Source organism: Ceratotherium simum, chromosome 4 (assembly GCF_057802395.1).
Source record: "Ceratotherium simum simum isolate JZ-2026a chromosome 4, ASM5780239v1, whole genome shotgun sequence".
Taxonomy (NCBI): domain Eukaryota; kingdom Metazoa; phylum Chordata; class Mammalia; order Perissodactyla; family Rhinocerotidae; genus Ceratotherium; species Ceratotherium simum.
In genome coordinates this window covers 92,111,498-92,124,770 of record NC_141903.1, presented here as the reverse complement: position 1 = coordinate 92,124,770, position 13,273 = coordinate 92,111,498, and the positions used below count along the sequence as shown (strand labels likewise).

Below are 13,273 nucleotides of genomic sequence, written 5' to 3'. Positions count from 1 at the left end.
TTTTTATTGACAGAGAATGATAAATTCTTGACACTTGATTGAGCGAGAAAAGCAATTTATCGTGGTTTTTGGTGTTCTCTCAATCTTTAAAGTTTTTTTAATTCCTTTTGTTTTTCTTTTTCCAAGAGTATGCCATATATGTTGCTGCCCCTTATTTTAGGGGGTGGTAATAAACAGCACTGGTGAAATCTTATGTTTATTATCATACACAAATTCTGTTGGTTTCTGTTTCTGAGTTATTTGTTGTTTTTTCTTTATTTTTTCTCCTTCCCCCTCATTTGCTCATGTCTTGGTTGGCGTTTGGTGGTGTATAACCGTGATTGCGTTACCTTAGCAATAACAATTGGTCGTCTTGGTTACGTTTGTCCTCAAGAGGTGGCCCCCATGCTACAGCAGTTTATAAGACCCTGGTGTGTATTATTCAATCTTTTTTTTTAATTCATTTTTCTTCACTCTTTCTTTCTCTTTCTATCTCACTTTTAGATATATTTTCAGTTGGTTACAAAAATCACAATCCTTAATCATTGCCAACCATGTGACTAATCTTGTCCTATCAGGTTTGTGAGGTTTTTCAGTAGCATCGTCATGTATATTTATTTTATGTTGTGGCTAACGACTAATTGATGCATGGGATAAGATTGTCACATGCTTGCTGTGTTAAAAAGCTTGATTATACATAAAAAGCATTTAAATTTCCACCAGTAAAATAAAGATGCATGCAAATTCTGTAAATTTAGGGTTTTGCATTATGTTTCTTTTTTAGAGTTAATTTGAAATCTTGGATTGCATTAAGAAATACATGTTTACATTTGTTATGTATAAAAATCTTATTTGCTTATTAATGTAAAAGTTAAACATCTACACCATAAGTTGATAATAATAGTCTATATTGTGGCAGTATATCCTATGTTCTGTTTCTTTTAATTGATAATCTTTCAAGTCATTTTTAGTAGTGTTTAATGGAATACAAGTCATAATACAGTTTTAAAAATTGATAATTTACTTCTGACTCAAGTTCATTAAGAGTTTAAATGGGAGATTAAAATCAATTGTCCATCTCGTAGATGCAGTCTATTAATAAGAGAATTCAGCTGTGTTGAGATTAGATGGGCCCAACATACAGCAAGTGGAGAAACTTAAGCTTATGAAAATTCTTTGAATATACACATTATCTATACTTTGGTGCTTATTCCATTAAATACTGTCCATTAGTATTGTAACTGAACCTGCTTTTTACTTAAATACTGAACTCAGTTCTATAATTTAACAGGTGCACCTCTCTGAGAAACATAAGGGACAATGAGGAAAAGGACTCAGCATTTCGTGGGATTTGTACCATGATCAGTGTGAATCCCAGTGGAGTGATCCAAGTAAGGTGTTCACGAGGATGTTTTTAACTTTAAATGTTCTGAATAATGAAACTTTAAAGGAGGAAATATTTTAACACTTTAACTCTAAAAATATTACATATATTAACAGTTTTTCAAAGATACTAAAATTATATATTTAAAGTGTGTATTTCTTAATATCTTGAAATGATAATGCCTGTTTTTATTTCCTATACTGTTTTTGTCATGAAATATAATAATATAGCAGATTGGGAGAGCAGTTATATTCTTGTCTTACATTAAGCCACAGCTTCTTTCATCTGCATTCAGACCTCGTTTATTTGCTTTGTACATGCTTCCCGTCCATGAATATCAGTTTGCTGAGTTTGAGGATATCTACACTTAAAAGAGTGACCAAATAGGAGGATATTCTTTCTGTTACTTAGAATCAGCTTAGAAACTCAGCAGTGAATAAAACAGAAAACGGAATCAGCCATTGAAACTATTTTAACTTTGAGAGCTTGTGATTGCTTCATCTTTATTTTGTTTCCTGTCTTAGTTCATATTATTTTTAGCATTTTTTAAAAATTATTTGGCAACAGTATCAAACAGGAGTCTGATCAAACCTCTGGATACAACTGCCAATTTGTAAGACACAAAATCAACAATACGCAGGCTATGGGACTCCAGGTTCAATGCCCCCACTTCCTCCACCGACAGATTGTGAGGAAAAGAAAGCGTGGGAGGGGTTTCAAGAAAATTACCTTTCATTCCAAGAGATGGGTGCTTTGAACACTTTTTAATTGAGACCTTTTACTATTTCCTGTCTTGCATTAATTACTGGGTTAATTTGGGTTTAGAAACATTATGAAGTACCAGCTTATAAAATTCAAATTGCTATAGGTGATAGGCATTGAAAACTTACAAAGTAGAACTGGAAAAAACCTTTTGACTGATTTCATATTTGTAAAACATTAGTGTCTTACTATTAAAGCAAGCCAGTACTATCTTTAGAGATGGCCCTAGTTGCAAAATAACCTCCTGGCATTAAGTTTCTGTTTTTTCAATACTTAAGAACTTTTATGTCATGTTAAATGTGTTTCAGAGGTATCTGATATGACATACACCATTTAAGAAGGATCATTTTTCCTACCAGATTTTTAGTTGGTTGGTTGGTTGGTTATTTATTTATTTATTTATTTATTTATTGAATTAACATTTAAGATGGTAAAAGTAACACATGTATGTGATCATGAAATCACTACGAACTTGAGAATTGGTAGAAATTTCTTTTTACATACATAATTTGGATGTGGTTAGAAAATGTCTTAAATTTTATTTTTTGTGTTTAAATTTTTTTTTATTTAATTATTTATTTATTTATTTCCCCCAAAGCCCCAGTAGATGGTTGTATGTCACAGTTGCACAGCCTTCTAGTTGCTGTATGTGGGACGCGGCCCCAGCATGGCCGGAGAAGTGGTGCGTCAGTGCGCGCCCGGGATCCGAACCCGGGCCGCCAGCAGCAGAGCGCACGCACCTAACCGCTAAGCCACGGGGCCGGCCCAGTGTGTTTAAATTTTTAATCGCAAATTCTAGATGTGTGTATATTTAAATTTTTAACATCAGGTTCATATTTGAGAGGCATGAGGAATCATAATTTGAATAAATCATGAACTTTAGGCACATGGCATTTTATTTGCTTAAATGTGTGTTTTATACACATACTTTAATATTAGTAAATTTTGAAATTAATGATGTTCTCTGAATTTAATAGGAAAATTTAGAGTAGTCGACATGTCAGAACATCAGCAATGTCTTGAATGTTATATGCTGAACCGTCGTTTCATTATGATAAGATTGAAAAATACTTCAGTGAAATACTTATAGCATATACCTCTTGTCACCTTGTTCTTGTAGTCAGAATAACCTGATAATCATTTAAGTAATTGTCTGAGCATTGGGCTTTTTGTTCTTTTCGTTCGAATTGGGTTGGGTGTTATTTGTAACTACATAATTAGTTTTTCTTCTCACGTTTTGTCATTTCATTTAAGTTTCTATCTGAAGATGCGTCTTGAAGTTTAGATCTGTTAATTCTGATGCTTCAAATTGAGCTTATTAGGTATACACTAACTAGCTTTAAATTATTTCTAGGCTAGTCAGAACTGTAAGATTATTGAATGTATATAATTCTTTAATTCAAAAAATGAAGGTTTTTTAAATTGGTGCTCATTTGATGCTTTCAGTCCATTGCTGATGCTAAGCATTGTGATATAAAATAAAATACAAAAGGGCTTTAAATTCCAATATAAACTGAATGCATAGAGGTTCCTCGATGGTGGAGTAATGGGGAAACCATTAAGTAATCACTTAGAATTCCTCATGATCATAGTTGATTCTTAAAATGTTTTCTCTTTTTAAGCTAAGATTCTGTTGTGACGTGTATTCTGAAGTTTACATATATCTTTTGCTGTGTTTGACAAATATCAACCTAAGATGTATTTTTGCTTGTTACAGGATTTTATATTTTTTTGTGATGCTGTTGCATCATGGATTAACCCAAAGGATGATCTGAGAGACATGTTCTGTAAGGTAACTAAAAAATCTTTATAATGTGCATCTTGGGACTGTCACCATCCTAGTTGGAAAGTTTAATTTATTTTTGTATTTCGTAGGAAACTAGACTCTCTTCAGATCAATATTGGTAGACTATTAACCTTTGTTCTTGGTAAAGAAGTTGGCTTGATCTTTCCTTAAGATGCAGCAGTGACTCTGTATCAACAGAGCACGCACTTTGAAGGTGTTTTCTCAAGCAGTACCATGGATTCATGTGGTCGCATTATCCCACCTATGCAGAATAGCATATATTTGCAAAGACGGCTGGCTGAGATTTGGAGTATAATACAAACTGTTGAACAGAGTAAATCTAAGTGGTCTCCACGGGGGTTAAACCTGTATGGTTCTTTGCTTTAGCAGTGCCCTCTTTAACTCCAGTCAGCATTTGACCATAACACAGCAAGAAATAAAATGCTCTTACACATCTGAGTCACCTCATATTAAAGTTCATGAACTATAGTTACAGCGTAAACCCAAAGCTTTACTTATTTCCAATTTGAAAAACCTTAATCTAATAAAAACTTAATCTAATAAAAAAAATTTTATCCCTTGGGTGAATTCTGTACTTTTCTGTTTGTTTTTCATTCATGTTATTCAGAGATTGCTTAGGGTACTACATCTGTGACGAGGACACTTGCTGAATTCTAAACTCCTCAAAGCAAAGTTGAGCACATCCTAAGGGGCTTTTAGGCAAGACATGGAATAGTGTAGAATCCAGCTTAGTTTGAGAATTACAACTTTAAAATGGATAAAATTTTAGAATAATAAAATCAGTAGTGTTTGATTTCAGAAGCTATGTAGATCTGAGTTTTTCTCTTTTGTTATTGATAAATTAATAATTTTTTTTCACTCTTTGCAGATCCTTCATGGATTTAAAAATCAAGTTGGGGATGAAAATTGGAGGCGTTTCTCTGACCAGTTTCCGCTTCCCTTAAAAGAGCGTCTTGCAGCTTTTTATGGTGTTTAATCTCGTACACTAGAGCTGCAGTCCCATGATTAGGGGTAAGTTGTAAGAGGTTTGGAATTTTTCAGGATGGAGAAACTTAATTAGGACTGTAGTCTAAAACTACTGAGTAGAGTAAAAGCTGTTTGTTCTAGGGGTGGAATAAAACAGTCTCGTGCTGTATTGGGCTTTACAGTTCTTTAAGTGGAGGCTGCAGAATGTCTCCAGCAAGCAAGAGAGACTGCAGGTCCCACTTTGAATCCTCAGGAGAAGGAAATCCAAGTTGGCAGCTGGTCAGACGATTGAGGGTTGCTGCAGCTCTTCCTTTTTAATGTTTGCCCCATAAGGCCACCAACATTCACTGCAGCGGGGTAAAAATGGTTTAGTGTTGAAGCGTGAATTTATAGTCCCATATATCAGGGACTTTCTGTGTTCTGAGCTTTAGGGAAAATCCAAGTAGACCTGGAACTGGGTTTGGGCTCATTAGATAAGAAAATTTAATATTTATTCTGTAACATCTGTTTTATGCTACCCTGTGCCTAGCACTGTATTTTCATATGGGCAATGGAAGATTCTGTTTCATTTGGTAGAGGGGTAAGTCCACTTGGACACTTGTTCCTTGATTTGTAAAGTCGAACAAACAATTCTGGTCTCTTAACCTCAGTTCCCTCATTAAGTTATTTTGAGGATTAAATGCTGTATTATATGATGCCAGAACTTAGTATATTGCCTAACACACTTAAGTTGGCTCAATAAGTGTTAGGAATGTGGGCCAGTACCATGAACCAGGATATACTTCTTTTGGTGCTGAACATGAACTGAGACATATTGACTGGAGGGCTGGAGAGTGTACTCAGTGTGTGTCCAGAAGATGTACCCAAGTGATTACCCTTTATGTTGGAGTTTTTCTTGACTTGCTTGCTTCTTTACTGAGTTAGATTTTAAACCTGGAAATATTTCAACATGCAAGTTGTGTAACCCAGAAAGCAGTTCAAACAGACTTTGCAGGCTCTGTAACACTTGAGTCCTCTGTGTGTGGTCCCACTGTCGTCTTGGGTCCTTGTAGCTGTTCTGTGGCTTTAGCATTTTGGAAAAGTGTTTGATTCACTTTATGTTACATCATGAGACTGACTTATCATCAAGGGCCAGAAGATTCAACACTGAACTAAGTCTTGAGCGCTTTCAGATTTATGACCTCTGTGGTCTCTATCCTATCCCCAGTGACGGGTTAACCATGGTGATCATGTTCTAAGAAAACTGAAATACTTCTCAGTTTTCTAGTTAAAGATAAAAGTGCATCGGTATCTTTTATTCTGGTCTTTGTTATACTCTTCTTCCCTTTTTCCAGAGGCAGAGAAAGGGGGTTACCTCTACTCCAAAGATGCGCCAATTGCCCTGTGTAAATTCACACAAACCTTCCTAAATATTCAGAGTTTGGCGTGAGTGGTTAGTAGAGTTTTGTTGTAGAAGGACCATTACCAGGTACTAGTTAGGATCTCCTAGTAATCTACCTTGATTTCTTAATGTCCTTCTCATCATTAAAACTGTGCTAGCGGGGACCCACCCAGTGGTATAGTGGTTAAGTTTGCACGTTCTGCTTCGGCAGCCCAGGGTTCGCAGGCTTGGATGCCGGGCGTGCACCTATGCACCACTTATCAAGCCTTGCTGTGGCAGCATCCCACATATAAAGTAGAGGAAGATGGGCACAGATGTTGGCCCAGGGCCAATCCTCCTCAGCAGAAAGAAGAGGGTTGGCAACAGACGTTAGATCAGGGCTAATCTTCCTCATAAAAAAAAAAAAAAATTGTGCTAGCATTGAAAAAGTCCTTATCAGGAAAAGCAAGAGGCCTGAGAGTATAGGAAATAACCGAATAGAATAGGTTCAGAAGAATTATTAGGAACATTAAGAATGTGGGTGTGTTTACTTTTTGATATTTGCTTAATGTAGTGACCTTACTGCAGTGTGAACAACTTTAGTGCCTCCTAAGCTAAATCATCAGACAGCCAAAAATAAGTAATGCATCTTTATTTTTTGATAGATTGGATTTTTGTTTGCTTAATATTGGGAATACTGGCAGAAAGGATAGTGTTTTAATTTTTGCTGAGGAAAGTGATTGTCCTAAAGAAAGTGCTATTTAATTTTGAAGTAAGGTAACTTGTTATGTAAAATACAACTGGTTCCCATGGGGGCCCATTGTGCAAAAGGGGATAAGGTATTAGGCTGATAGCATCCTACAAGGTGCGTTTCACCAGTATTTCATCTGTACAAGGTGCTACGCACCTCTCTGTGCATGTCCCCAGCTCGGCATCACTTTTCATATCTGATGCAGAGCCATAGGAGAGGGAACCAACATGGTTATCATTAACTAGCATGATCTTAGACAATTTGTCCAATTTCTCCTCTTCTTTAGGTAGAAAGAGCGTTGTTACTTTTTGTGTTCCACTGGCTTTAAAAGAGAAACAGTTGCTAAAGTATAAAATTGTTTTGTTTTGTTTTCTTATAGGTCCTTCGGTCTTGGAGACTGTGAGGGAGCCTCTGCACCCAGGGAAAATGTTACCCTTTACAGGGGGGAAGGGTAAACCAGTAGGGAATACAGTACAATCCCAACCCTACTGGGAGGGGTGGGAGGGAGGTGTTACCGTCACTGTATTAAGTCGATGTTGGGAAACGTTTTAACATCTGGAGCTTTTGTGGGTGGAAATCTGTCTCCAATTACAACTCCGCACTGGATGTGAAGAAGCAAAAAAAAACTATTCAGTCTACTCACAAGACAGTACATTCTGGAACATTATGGGGAATTGTACCAAAACAAGAACCATATAAATGATGCATAGGGATAAGAGAGAGGAAAAATTCTATAGCGCACAATAAAGGAAACCTAAGAATGGGGGTTACAAACAGTAAAGAAGCTTTTTTTTTTTTTAATTTAAAGGTTTTTATAAATTTTCCTCCATGATGGGGCCTTGTATTTGCATGCTGATGAAGAACTACATAAATGAAGCTAATAGTTAAAATCAGCTTGCCTACCCATAGTAGAAGCAGGTTCTTGGAAGTTACAATTTAAGGTACCCCAGAAAAAGTTGGAAATAAAACAAAACAAACTTAAACAATGAAGCACCCTGTGAAATGCCAACTGAGTCACTCCTTTTACCTTGGTGGGGTGGGCAGGGAGGGAGGAATAAGTGGGGCTGGGCATATCAGACTAAAGATTGACATCTTGATTTTGCATTAAAACATTAATGTAGTGGATATAATTTGATGGTTGTACTTCATTAGATTTAATTTCTAGGCCAAGACGTTCTTTTTAAAGTGCAGTTGAAGGTTCAGGCATGCATTCTGGCTCGTGGTGAGGGAAGTCCTATAATTAGTGGGAGGAGCATGCTTGCAGCATGGGGCGAGATTGGCATCTTACCTGGAGCGCCAGTGTGTGTTGCCGTAGACCGATTCAATATGGCCCTGCATTTAAAATTCTTTTTTAAGATTTGTGGATTTTATTTTTATTAAGAATATAGGTATAAAGTACTGTAGTTTACAGCTAGGCCTTGAAATATCTTTTTAGGATCTGTTAGGAATAAGATTGATATTGTATTGTGTGTAACCTGCACAATGTGGAAAGCTGATATACCTGTGCAAAATCTTTGCCTCTGTGCTGTCAGTGTGATGTGCTTTCTGCATGGTTATATACTACTAGTGATTTTATCAAAACTTCTCAAACTTAAATTACATGGTAAAAGATCTGTAAGAGGCTGCATAATGTTAGTTGGCACATAAAGATAAATGTAGAAGTTGAAGACATGATTGCTATACTTCAATGTTTATTCCCACTCAACATATTGCCTTCTAAGCTTTCTTTTTTTGTTCAAAGCATGATCTTAAAGATATGTTTAAGTTAATGGATGTAATGCAGGGTTCCTACACTGTATTGGCGCATGTTGGTGGCCCTCTGTGCCCTAAATATACGCACACAGGGTGCAAGTAAAAAGCTACAGAGTGAAAGTTGGTTTGGATCCTCTTCATTTCATTTGTTTAGCTTTTCTGTTATTTTTCTCTACTTACATGTATTCCTGTGAATAAATCCTTGTTAAGTTAACCCTTTACTTTTCCTTCCATGTGTATTTTCTTATATACTGTGAATGTGAAAACCTAACTGGTACACTTGATCTTGTGTCCATATGAAAGTGCAAGTCTTTATTAATTGGATTGCCTGAGCAGTGTATCCCATGATGATGAAGGAAAATGGAGAGATTTTTCTTTTTAACTCTGCTGGTCAGAGATGAAGCCACACCTTTCCATTTTTCAATGCTGCATATTTAATCTGCAACAGAAATGTTAAGCCATAACAACCTTTTATATTTCAGTTTGTCACCTTTGCATTGCAGAATAAATTCTGAATAACCATTTTTATAAGCAGTTGCTCCTCTTTGCATGGTTCTCTTCTTCTAAAGGTGTGGAATGATACAGCCATTGCACTGAAGTTTGAGCTGTATGTGTGTGGATTTATAAATACCGTTTCAAAAAATTTCAAATGCATGATAGCATGCAGAAAGGTTTCTGTTACTCTGTGTGTGTGTTTGTGTGTGTGTGTGTGGATTTTTTTTTTTTAACACGTCCTTTCACCTTCTTTGCTCTACTTTGGCTTTGCAAATTTCAGTCTGTAGAACCTGAAATTAAATAATATTTTATAATTTCCAGGGTTTTTTAAATTATAAGTTGGATCCAAAGGGTATGTAGCGTTTTGCTTTCCAGTACCATTGCTTCACTGGGAGCTCAAAATTTGCTTCCTCGTTAGTCTTTAAAACCTGATTAGGGTAGCTGTGTTATCTTTAAATTCTGGTTATATTCTGTAGTTGTTTGAATACTTTTAGAATTTAATATGGGAGATACTTTAATGTTCTGGAATAGATAGTAAATATTTTAAATTGAAAGAAATGGCAAAATTTCTTCTCTAAATACTTTAAAACAAACATAAAAACAACCTTCAATAAAGTTGTCTGGACCTGTAATTGACAATTCTATATTGACTGAAAAGCAATATTGTCACCTGTTTGACAAAAAATTGGTTTCCAATCAGGCAGATAGGCAACATAAGAATGTGCCCATTTTTGAAGTCACTTAACCTGTTTTTAGAAGGAAATTTAATTTAAAAATAGAGACTAAAATTAAGTACATATGACTAGCAACCTGAGATAGGATTGGGTTTTTCTGTGTTTTTCTGTTTGCAGTTATTGTTTCTTCCTAGTTTATATTTCAGATATGTAGTATAGCATAGCAATTTGCAGAAGCCATTTAGTTATCTTTTGAGGTAAGCTCCAATATAGCGTTTATTCTGATAAAACTTAATACATCATGGGATATATAGAGAGCAACTTAATTCTTGTGGTGTAGTCTTGATGTTTTGAATGTTGACTGAATGTCTGTGAACTTGTGAGTCTGTCTTTGTTACATTCCAGTGTTCCTGCCTCTTGGCATGCTTAAAGCACGGCTTACTTCATCTGCGCCTCACACACTACAGTGCTGTTAGTGTGCTCAGCTACAGAAATAGCCGCTGCTAAGTGATGTAGATTTTCTACTTGAATATTTTTATGTTGTAGGAACCTCAGGAGGTCAGTGTTTACTGTTTTATATATGCCTTCTTTTTCCTGTTTGAGCTTCTCTCTTTGAAGGATTCTAACAGAACAAAAGCTGCTGATCAACCTAAGTTGGAAACAGAAAGTGTATTTAATCTAATTTAAATGCATGTTTGGCAGTTCCATATTATAGTCCATTAGTAAGTGAACTTAGTGCCACAGATATTCGTTTATTCAGGAAAGAATTTTGCTTTTTGTATTGTCTAATCTCTTTAATAACTTCATACTGTATAAAAAAATCACTTTTTTATATTTTTTGGTTGGTTATTTCCCTAATAATCAACATGTAAATAATCTTTAAGAGCCAGTTCTGATGCTTTACATTATTGCTACTTGATTTTGTGATGCAAGTTATATTTCAGAATAGATTTTAAAACACTTAACCAAGCCATTACATCTTAAAAACAAAATACGTAGCATACATTTTGTAATTAACATATTGATAAACACTGTGATTTTTTTTTTTGTTAAGACTTTTTCATTGATCTGAATTGCTTAAATTGCATATATTGTAAAATAGGATCAGATGTATATTTTAAAATAATTTCAACTGACTTTCCTCTATTGAAATGCTTTGTCTACTCAGTTATAAAATATTCAGATACAAGTTTTATCTCAGGTGAATACTCTTGTATCCTTGCTTTGGCGACATGCTTAAATAGGGTCATCATGGTTATATTCTTTCTTTTCTCGTGTATTTCATGAGGAATCTTCCCCTTTGGTCTGGTTTTCCACTCCTTACTCTAGCAGACTGGAGTGTATAAACCCCTCCTGGCGCGCCTTCTGCATGCGGGTTTACCTGGAAAGTGAGTTCAGTTTGGTCCTCCTTGTCTCCAAACCCTGAAGGTAGGAAAGTGGGGATTTTTCTGTCCGATATTAAATTACTCTGCACAGCTGAAATGCCAGAATTAAACTAATTATGTCTTTAAAACTCTTTAGTCTAAATTTAACTTAAATCCTTTACCATAAAGAAAAAGTGGTTTTTTTGCTTCATATAATTAATCTGTATTATTCATATTGAATGTATTAACAGATAACGGTGCAAAAACATTCTTCCCGAGAGAAGGGTGTCTCATGCATAATTGCAGTTTAAATCCTCCTTTAGTGGTATTTACAGTGCACACACCTTGCTTGTTGAATTATTTTTGCAAATAATCCAAGGGGGAAAACACTAACTGTTGCTACTAGTACTGTTATTGAAGCGTAGGCATTGAAATCTTTCAGAAAACTGTGGTCTTCAGGCTGTCAGGGGCCTGGGATAATCTAGATGCAAGATCAGATCGATAGAGAGCTGTGTGGCAGTTCTATCTGGTGATAGTACCATGCAAGAGCATTGTATACATACCAAGTACACTTCATACTGTATTAAATATGGAGATATTTCTAATGCCTCTTAAATATTTTACGTAAAAGTTGCCTTCGCTTGAATGCTTTTCGGGTGACTTAGAACTCATCTTTTCAGTCTTATGTAGATCTTTCCCCATTGGTGTTACTTATATGTAATCTTTATGCCTAATTATTATGCATATTAATTTTAAGGTATACATTTAAATTATAGCAACTGTTTATTGTGATTTGTATCCCAGAATGTATTGTGTTTTTTTAAGTGTGCATGATTTTGAGGGAACGTAAATGGTGATATTTTTTTTTTGTACCTCTTCTACATTTTAAAACCAAACCAAATCTATTTGCCAAGCATTATATCACTAATTAAGAAAATAGAATTTTCCCTTTTATTAGAATTTCTGTTCATCTACCATAGAAATCCCTTATACTGTGGCTTGGTATTATGCAGAATTAGCTATTTTGCAAGTCTAATTATCTTCCGAAAATCCACCTATAACATGGTTAGCCTCTAAGGCAGTGTTAGTCCCCTCCCAGTACCAGCCTGACAAAGGAGTTCCTCTGTACTTTCCCGTATGGCTTCATTGTTGTTTTCCTCTGTGGATGTGTAGCCAAATGAAGATTGGATGATATTTTATGGAGATAATAATTAGACAATACTGTGTGATTAATTTACTTAATAGATTATCATCTGTGAGAGGAAATGTTTAAATGTGGTTAATGACTTCACTTCATATTATAAGACAGTTTTACACTTAATATTCATGTTAACATTGGGTGCAGTAATTTAGTAGTTTTAGCTTTAGTTATAAATAACTGGATCTTTCTGCTGACAACTTAGGTTGTATGAGTTATGCTTAAAAGCTTTAAATCTGATGTTTCCTGTACCTGCCACTATGTTAGAATGTGTCCTTCAAACATATCCTCCTGCAACTCTCAAACTGTACTGAATTGATACTTCTTGAAGTCTAACTCTGTGCTAACAGATATTCATTTTACATAGAATACGGTTTTAATTTTTGATAAGCTGCTGAATTTTAAAGAGAGTTTTTTGGGGCCACCAAATATTTTGGATCATGCAGAGAATATATATTGTACTGTAGTAATTTTGTATTTACATTTGTATGATGTGACATAATAGATGTGAATGTTAATCCCTGCTCGACTATGTTAATAAAGTTGTTTAACTATAGATGTTTCACTCTGATTTTTAATGAAAGGAAATCAGCTTTCTTTCCTTTCTCTCCCTCTTCCCATTTTGGATCCAGAAAGGTCTTGTTGTTGTTTTATTTTTGTTGTTTGGGGTTTTTTTTGTTTGAGGGTATTTTTCTGAGCTTACATGTTAGTGCACTCTTGTTTGACATCATCTGTTTTTTAAATTGAGTATTTTCTTATTTGTATAGTGTAGTAAAAAACC

General features: G+C 35.2%; 1 protein-coding gene across 5 annotated transcripts in view; it reads left to right on the top strand.

Annotated features, from left to right (window-relative positions):
- The window catches only part of TNPO1 (transportin 1), a 92,115-nt gene extending 79,067 nt beyond the window's left edge, over nucleotides 1-13,048 (top strand). For all 5 annotated transcript variants that reach the window (XM_087430206.1, XM_087430203.1, XM_087430204.1 and 2 more), the window contains 5 exons: nucleotides 335-410; nucleotides 1,271-1,370; nucleotides 3,843-3,917; nucleotides 4,801-4,943; nucleotides 7,389-13,048. In XM_087430206.1, coding sequence (XP_087286332.1) covers nucleotides 335-410; nucleotides 1,271-1,370; nucleotides 3,843-3,917; nucleotides 4,801-4,908 — 359 coding nt within the window. In that variant the 3' untranslated portion in view covers nucleotides 4,909-4,943; nucleotides 7,389-13,048. The remainder of the gene's footprint in view (nucleotides 1-334; nucleotides 411-1,270; nucleotides 1,371-3,842; nucleotides 3,918-4,800; nucleotides 4,944-7,388) is intronic.
- The last annotated feature ends 225 nt before the right edge of the window (nucleotides 13,049-13,273 follow it).